General features: G+C 52.8%; 1 protein-coding gene across 2 annotated transcripts in view; it reads left to right on the top strand.

Moving 5' to 3' along the window:
* Window positions 1-2,593: 2,593 nt before the first annotated feature.
* Window positions 2,594-8,318, top strand: part of si:ch211-230g15.5 (nascent polypeptide-associated complex subunit alpha, muscle-specific form) — a 12,649-nt gene continuing 6,924 nt past the window's right edge. Inside the window, exons 1-4 of one of the 2 annotated variants that reach the window (XM_061093858.1) lie at window positions 2,594-2,695; window positions 4,628-5,257; window positions 7,632-7,784; window positions 8,243-8,318. The exon at window positions 8,243-8,318 is cut by the window's right edge and continues 17 nt beyond it. In XM_061093858.1, the coding sequence (XP_060949841.1) occupies window positions 4,637-5,257; window positions 7,632-7,784; window positions 8,243-8,318 (850 nt within the window). In that variant the 5' untranslated portion in view covers window positions 2,594-2,695; window positions 4,628-4,636. Of the gene's footprint in view, window positions 2,696-4,627; window positions 5,258-7,631; window positions 7,785-8,242 lie in introns of those variants that run through there. The other variant, XM_061093857.1, reaches the window with a different exon arrangement.

The raw sequence follows: 8,318 nt of genomic DNA, 5'->3' as shown, positions 1-8,318 counted from the left end.
CTTCACAGACTCTAAGAAATACCTGCAGTCGTTTTAAATGTGTACAAATATACAAACATTTATCTGGAGAAATCCTGAAAAAAGTTCTGTTTGATTCTGGTTCTTAGGATTTTTGATTTCTTTGTTTTGTAAATTGAAAAGAAAGGAAGGTTGTTGTGAATAGGTGCAGACTTCAAAATATACATATATCAGGATAAACAAACATCTTTGTATAAAACATTCACTGTCAAAATGTTTATTAAATAAATATGAAAGTGTCTTTATTGATGACAGATAATACACAACAACAATGTAAGACAGTTTGAATATTTGAAATAAACAGGAGGCCATGTGATTTAGGACTTAGATAATTCAACACATCCACCAAACTGTTCAGAATCCTTCATGTTTTAACAGTTCCCTGCTGAATCTTGGAGATAGACTCTGGTTGTTAATAACTTCAGAGTGTTTCTAACTGATCTCAGTTCAGCTTCACTCTTCAGCTGCAGCTGCTTGAGACAGTTTGTGACTCTCAGTCAGTTCTTCTCTCAGGAGATGGAACCCACTCAGCAGAGTCACAGAGAACAGACGCTCAGGGAGAGAAGGAGGAAACTTTCTCCTGTTCACACTCACACATCAGACTCACTTTGCATATTGCTTTCAAACTCGGCCTCCATTTTATTTGTCTTCATGTAACACATGTATGTAAACGTGTCGTCAGTCGTCAGACCGGTTTCTGTTCCTCTTGCCTGCATCATTTCCTGCTGCTGCTTCAGTCACTTCCTCCAGACTCACGCAGCCGCCTGCAAACACACAAACACACAGAGAAATCCTGTCACAGTGTGTTTGTGTTTGTGTGTGTCCGTCTGTGTGTATCTGTCTATGGAGGAGAAGGAACGGACTCATCCATCTGAAGAGTCCGATCAATTTTGGGATGAAGACATTTCAAGGTTTTTCATACTAAAGTTTTCAATTTAGTTTAATTAGAAAAGAAATTCATACATGTTTGTGTTTTGTGAATCACTTTGAAACCTTGTTTTGATATAAATAAAGTTATTATTTACACATAAGTCATGAACTGTCTTCTGGGTTTTACATTTGGTTTGGTGACGATACTTTAATACAAACTGATCTGAGGATGAAATGATGATATTAGAGTTTGTCCTGCTCCGATGAAAGATCAAAAACTGACAACTTTTCTGGACTCATTCGTTGCCATGGTGTTTGCTCCTTAGCAACTCCCGAGTAAAGTGCAGCGAGCTGGACGAGCACATCCGGTTCACGCTTTCAAAATAAATGTGTTGGTTAAAAATCTCGTTTCAGCGACTAAAGTGTAAAATGTTCCTGGTTGTCTCTGAATGTTGCTTTACATTGTCAATTTAAGTTTATTTATATAGCACATTTAAAACCACGACAACATAAAATAAACAAGCATTTTGAGACCAACTCATAAAACCCCAGTTTATCAACGTCAGACGTCAGGTGGTCAATGATGCGTCTTATTTTGAAGGCACAGCCCTCTGGTTTCCGGTACAGTGTGTTTTAAAGCAGCTGCAGATTAAAATTGGTGACGCAGAATTTGTTGTGAAGATGTTGATGTGAACAAAGTCTGAAGCTCATCTGATTACTGAGAGCTAATAATATACAGAGATGGACTGAAGACAGAATTTAATAATACACACAGAATATTTACAGATCATACACAACACATTCACTCAGATACTGTGTGTACAGGCAACAACTCGCAGGTACTTTAATCAGTATTTATATTTAATGCTTCTTCCTGCTCTCACTGCATTTCAGAGGACAGTGATCTACTTCTCTCCTCGGACTGATATCAATGAGTGTGAGTGATTTGGTTCAGATCCAAATGAAAATATGAATTTATAGTGAGATTAAATGTGTTTTCATAACCAGACTTTATATTTAACACGTGATATGGAGCCAACAGTGAGAAATAAAGATCAGAAATATGATCATATAATATTCTGAGAGTGAAAATGAGTTTTTATTTGAATGATTTTCTGTATTTATCCTCATGCAATGAAATTATTGTTGTGGTTATTGTTGTGTTTACGTGTTTTCTGAGTGTGCACAGCGCGTGCCCGCGGCGTGGTCCTGGTCCTCCTGAGCTGTGAGTGGAGAGGCGCGTGCCCGCGGCGTGGTCCTGGTCCTCCTGAGCTGTGAGTGGAGGCGCGTGCCCGCGGCGTGGTCCTGGTCCTCCTGAGCTGTGAGTGGAGCTGTCTCCTCTCAGCTCCGGAGCTTCTCTCTCTGCTCCTCCCGCAGCGGACCGACCAGGCCCCGGCAGCCGCCTCCCAGTGGCCGCGCGCCGGCCCCGATCCGCCGCAGACCCGCAGGAGAACCGGAGGAACCGGACCGGACCCCCGCCCCCCCCCGGTGGAGGCCGGATCCACTCGCTGCCCCCCCCGCGGGGAGGAGAGGCCTGACTGCGGCTGAAGAAGCACCGAGCAAAGTGCGACACACACGCGCGCCCATGCACGTCGCGCACGCGCCTGTCTTGCTGTGCAACTTTGCGTGCGTGTGCGTGCGTGTGCGTGCTGGGACTCGGAGGGGGGGGGGCGCGCACCCGGCAGCGGCTCCTGTAGCTGTCAGACGAGGAAGTGGAGCTCCACGCGCACACGCCCATCTCAGCTCCTCTTCATCAGCCTTCATCACGAGCACGCGCCCCGGGGGGAACCTGCAGGACGACTCAGAGGTAAGAGGTCGGGGGGGGGGGGCTTCACGCACATCGCGCACGCAACGCGCACACAGCGTGCACGCGCCGAGCAGGCCGCGCTCCATCTTCTCTCTGAGTGAAGTGAGGCGCGTGCACGTCGCAGGCCAGATGTGAGCAGCTGTGACACCTGCTGGAGCAGAGGTTCAGGTCCTGCACCTCCTCCTGCTCCTCCTCCTGCTCCTCCTGCTCCTGCTCCTCCTCCTCCTCCTCCTCCTCCTGCTCCTCCTCCTCCTCCTGCTCCTCCTGCTCCTCCTCCTCCTCCTCCTGCTCCTCCTCCTCCTCCTCCTCCTCCTCCTCCTCCTCCTCCTCCTCCTCCTCCTCCTCCTCCTCCTCCTCCTCCTGCTCCTGCTGCTCCTCCTCCTCCTCCTCCTCCTGCTCCTGCTCCTGCTCCTGCTCCTGCTCCTGCTGCTCCTCCTCCTGCTCCTGCTCCTCCTCCCGCACCTCCTCCTCCTCCTGCTCCTGCTCCTGCTCCTGCTCCTGCTCCTGCTCCTCCTCCTCCTCCTCCTGCTCCTCCTCCTCCTCCTGCTCCTCCTCCTCCTGCTCCTCCTCTTGGTCGCGCACCTGCACCTCCTCCTGCTCCTCCTGCTCCTCCTGCTCCTCCTCCTGGTCGCGCACCTGCACCTCCTCCTGCTCCTCCTCCTCCTCCTCCTGCTCCTCCTCCTGCTCCTGCTCCTCCTCACGCACCTCCTCCTGCTCCTCCTCCTCCTCCTCCTCCTCCTGCTCCTCCTCACGCACCTCCTCCTGCACCTCCTCCTCCTCCTCCTCCTCCTGCTCCTCCTCCTGCTCCTGCTCCTGCTCCTCCTCCTCCTCCTGCTCCTCCTCCTCCTCTTCCTCCTCCTGCACCTCCTCCTCTTGCTCCTCCTCCTCCTCCTCCTGCTCCTCCTCCTCCTCCTCCTCCTCCTCCTCCTCCTGCTCCTCCTCCTCCTCCTGCTCCTCCTCCTCCTCCTGCTCCTGCTCCTCCTCCTGCTCCTCCTCCTCCTCCTCAGCTTTGAGACTTTTAACCTTAGTTCTGAAATCGATCTGAATTGTTTCCTTTTGTTTTCCTTCGATGTGTTCATTTTTACAGATTAATAATCACTACAGACTGTAAATAGAACTTTTAAAACACAGTTGAATGAAACATTGAATTATCACTCGTCAGTTCTGTGTTATTGTCGTCAGGATTAATCTCTGTGAACATGTTGAGAAACATCTTCAATATATAAAGTTCAAGATATGAAGCTATAAACTCTTTTATGGATCTGAACCACTTCCTTCCTCCAGGTTTCTATGAAACATGATTTCTTGGTAAAGACACAAGTCACCGAACAGGAAACACAACAAAAGCTTCTTGGTGGAGGTTATTAATATTAATATTAATATTCATATTTATATTTACACGTCCTCCTGTCATTTTACTGAATTAATGCATCAGTCTGTCAGTGAAGTGAGAGAAAGTAGTGACAAACTCTCTCTCTCTGTCCCTCTCTCTCTCTCTCTCTCTCTCTCCTCTCTCTCTCTCTCTCTCTCTCTCTCTCTCTCTCTCTCTCTCTCTCTCTCTCTCTCTCTCTCTCTCTCTCTCTCTCTCTCTCTCCCTCGCCCTCTCTCTCACCCTCTCTCTCTCTATCTCTCTCTCTCCCTCTCTCTCTCTCTCTCTCTCTCTCTCTCTCTCTCTCTCTCTCTCTCTCTCTCTCTCTCTCTCTCTCTCCCTCTCTCTCTGTCTCTCCCTCTCTCTATCTCTCTCTCTCCCTCTCTCTCCCTCTCTCCCCCCTCTCTCCCTCTCTCCCTCTCTCTCTCTTTCTCTTTCTCCCTCTCTCTCTCACTCTCTCTCTCCCTCTCTCTCTCTCTCTCTCTCTCTCTCTCACTCTCTCACTCTCTCTCTCCCCCCCGCCCCCTCTCTCTCTCTCTCTCCCCCCCCTCTCTCTCTCTCAGTGTTGAAGCATGGACCGGGAGCTGCCTCGATCGCCCCAGTCTAACCACGGAGGCTCCACCAATGGAAGCGGCCCTCCGGCCTCCGGCGCCACCACGGTCGACTCCTCCTCCTCCTCCTCCCCCCCCACTCCCACCCCCCCTCGGCTCACACCCAACCCCCTGCTCCTCGACCCCCCAGCGCCCACGCTGACCCCCACCACCTCCTCCCCTCCTCCCCCCCTCACCCCTGCTCCCTCCCTCTCTGGGAGCCATGGCCCCAAGATGGCGGCGGCGGCGTCTCCTCACATCCTGGTCCCGGCCCCCCCGAGACTCAGCTCCACCGTGACCCCCCCCCTCCGCACGTACTCTCGCCCCATCCTTCCCTCCCCGACGACGGGGGTCTCCAAGTCACTTCCTGCTGCTCAAACCTCCTCTTCCTCCTCTTCCTCCTCTTCCTCCTCTCTCCTCCCTCCGTCCACTCCTTCCTCCTCTCACGCCCCCCCTCTCCTCCCCTCCTCCTCCTCCTCCTCCAGCGCCATGGCAACAAAGACCTCCACCAGCCTGACCAACGGGAACATGAGGCACGGATCCACGCCGACCTCCACGCCAATCACGCCATTCCACACACCAGCCAGTCCCCCTGGCCGACAGGTAACACACACACACACACACAAACACACAGTGAACACACACACACACAGTGAACACACACACATTGAACACACACACACACAGTGAACAGACACACACACAGTGAACAGACACACACACAGTGAACAGACACACACAGTGAACACACACACATTGAACACACACACACACAGTGAACAGACACACACACAGTGAACACACACACACAGTGAACACACACACACACAGTGAACAGACACACACACTGGTATGATACAACTGTTTACATGTGGAAGAGACCAGATGTCATTCAAGCAATCTGTGATAATTCTTGTTTCTCCTCCTCTCCTCCCTCCTTTCCTTTCCTCTCCTCCCACGTTTCTCCTCCTCTCCTCCCTCGTTTCTCCTCCTCTCCTCCCTCGTTTCCTCTCCTCTCCTCCCTTGTTTTTCCTCCTCTCCTCCCTCGTTTCTCCTCCTCTCCTCGTTTCTCTCTCCTCTCCTCCCTCGTTTCTCCCCCTCTCCTCCCTTGTTTCCTCTCCTCCTCCCTCGTTTCTCCTCCTCTCCTCCCTCCTTTCCTCTCCTCTCCTCCCTCGTTTCTCCTCCTCTCCTCCCTGTTTCTCCTTGTCACCTCCCTCCTTTCCTCTCCTCTCCTCCCTCGTTTCTCCTCCTCTCCTCCCTCCTTTCCTCTCCTCTCCTCCCTTGTTTCTCCTCCTCTCCTCCCTCGTTTCTCCTCCTCTCCTCCCTCCTTTCCTCTCCTCTCCTCCCTGGTTTCTCCTCCTCTCCTCCCTCGTCTCTCCTCCTCTCCTCCCTCGTTTCTCCTCCTCTCCTCCCTCGTGTCCTCTCCTCCCCTCCCTCGTTTCTCCTCCTCTCCTCCCTCGTTTCTCCCCTCTCCTCCCTTGTTTCCTCTCCTCCTCCCTCGTTTCTCCTCCTGTCCTCCCTCCTTTCCTCTCCTCTCCTCCCTCGTGTCTCCCCCTCTCCTCCCTCTTTTCTCCTCCTCTCCTCCCTCCTTTCTCCTGCTCTCCTCCCTCTTTTCTCCTCCTCTCCTCCCTGGTTTCTCCTCCTCTCCTCCCTCGTCTCTCCTCCTCTCCTCCCTGGTTTCTCCTCCTCTCCTCCCTCGTGTCCTCTCCTCCCCTCCCTCGTTTCTCCTCCTCTCCCCCACGTTTCTCCTCCTCTCCTCCCTCCTTTTCCTCCTCTCCTCCCTCCTTTCTCCTCCTCTCCTCCCTCCTTTCCTCTCCTCTCCTCCCTCGTTTCTCCTCCTCTCCTCTCCTCCCTCCTTTCCTTTCTCCTCCTCTCCTCCCTCGTTTCTCCTCCTCTCCTCCTCTCCTCCTTTCTCCTCCTCTCCTCCCTCCTTTCCTCTCCTCTCCTCCCTCGTTTCTCCTCCTCTCCTCTCCTCCCTCCTTTCCTTTCCTTTCCTCTACTCCCTCGTTTCTCTCTCCTCTCCTCCCTCGTTTCTTTCCTCTACTCCCTCGTTTCTCTCTCCTCTCCTCCCTCGTTTCTCCCCCTCTCCTCCCTTGTTTCCTCTCCTCCTCCCTCGTTTCTCCTCCTCTCCTCCCTCCTTTCCTCTCCTCTCCTCCCTCGTTTCTCCTCCTCTCCTCCCTGTTTCTCCTTGTCACCTCCCTCCTTTCCTCTCCTCTCCTCCCTCGTTTCTCCTCCTCTCCTCCCTCCTTTCCTCTCCTCTCCTCCCTTGTTTCTCCTCCTCTCCTCCCTCGTTTCTCCTCCTCTCCTCCCTCCTTTCCTCTCCTCTCCTCCCTGGTTTCTCCTCCTCTCCTCCCTCGTCTCTCCTCCTCTCCTCCCTCGTTTCTCCTCCTCTCCTCCCTCGTGTCCTCTCCTCCCCTCCCTCGTTTCTCCTCCTCTCCTCCCTCGTTTCTCCCCTCTCCTCCCTTGTTTCCTCTCCTCCTCCCTCGTTTCTCCTCCTGTCCTCCCTCCTTTCCTCTCCTCTCCTCCCTCGTGTCTCCTGCTCTCCTCCCTCTTTTCTCCTCCTCTCCTCCCTGGTTTCTCCTCCTCTCCTCCCTCGTCTCTCCTCCTCTCCTCCCTGGTTTCTCCTCCTCTCCTCCCTCGTGTCCTCTCCTCCCCTCCCTCGTTTCTCCTCCTCTCCCCCACGTTTCTCCTCCTCTCCTCCCTCCTTTTCCTCCTCTCCTCCCTCCTTTCTCCTCCTCTCCTCCCTCCTTTCCTCTCCTCTCCTCCCTCGTTTCTCCTCCTCTCCTCTCCTCCCTCCTTTCCTTTCTCCTCCTCTCCTCCCTCGTTTCTCCTCCTCTCCTCCTCTCCTCCTTTCTCCTCCTCTCCTCCCTCCTTTCCTCTCCTCTCCTCCCTCGTTTCTCCTCCTCTCCTCTCCTCCCTCCTTTCCTTTCCTCTCCTCTCCTCCCTCGTCTCTCCTCCTCTCCTCCCTTTGTCCCAGGTGTCTCAGGCTCATCCTGTGGTGTCACCTGGTCTTGTGCGAGCCAATCAGATGCCCTCCCCTGTCAGGCCGAGGGTCTCCCAGCAGACACTGCTCCTGGGGAAAGGTCTCAGAGGGTCCGGCCAAGACCAGGTGCTGCTTAGAGCTCAGATGGTAAACACACACACACACACACACACACACACACACACACACACACACACACACACACATCGTTTCCATCCTCTCCGTCTTGCTGTTGTCACCAGGAAGCATCAGTAGATCCACGTATGATTTAAAGTCACATCGTAGTTTGACTCGAGTTCAGTGACATCATCATGTTCCACACAATGTGGATTCATCCGCTGCTGAAAATAGTCCCCATCAAATCAGCCTGTTTATATGAAAGTATGAATCTGAAGATGATAGTTCTCAGCAGTTTGGAGCCGAGAGGGAAAATCTGAAAGTTTCAAGACATTAAACATATTGTTAGTTTGTCACCTGTTGACAAAAGAAAAGTTTAAATAACAGTTGTTTTGCTTCTGCTCGACTGTCTCTTGACCTCCTCTGCTTATTTCCTCCTCCATTTGTTCTCTCCTTCTTTCCCTTCTTGTCTGTTCTTGCTGCTGCAGCTGATTCTCACGTCGGCCATGCGACCCGCCCCCCCCTCCTCCTCCTCTTCCTCCTGCTCTTCCTCCCCCTCCTCTA

Source organism: Limanda limanda, chromosome 20, assembly GCF_963576545.1.
Source record: "Limanda limanda chromosome 20, fLimLim1.1, whole genome shotgun sequence".
In the NCBI taxonomy this organism is placed as follows: Eukaryota; Metazoa; Chordata; class Actinopteri; order Pleuronectiformes; family Pleuronectidae; genus Limanda; species Limanda limanda.
The sequence above is the reverse complement of the archived record's forward strand: the minus strand, read 5'-3'. Positions and strand labels throughout refer to the sequence as shown.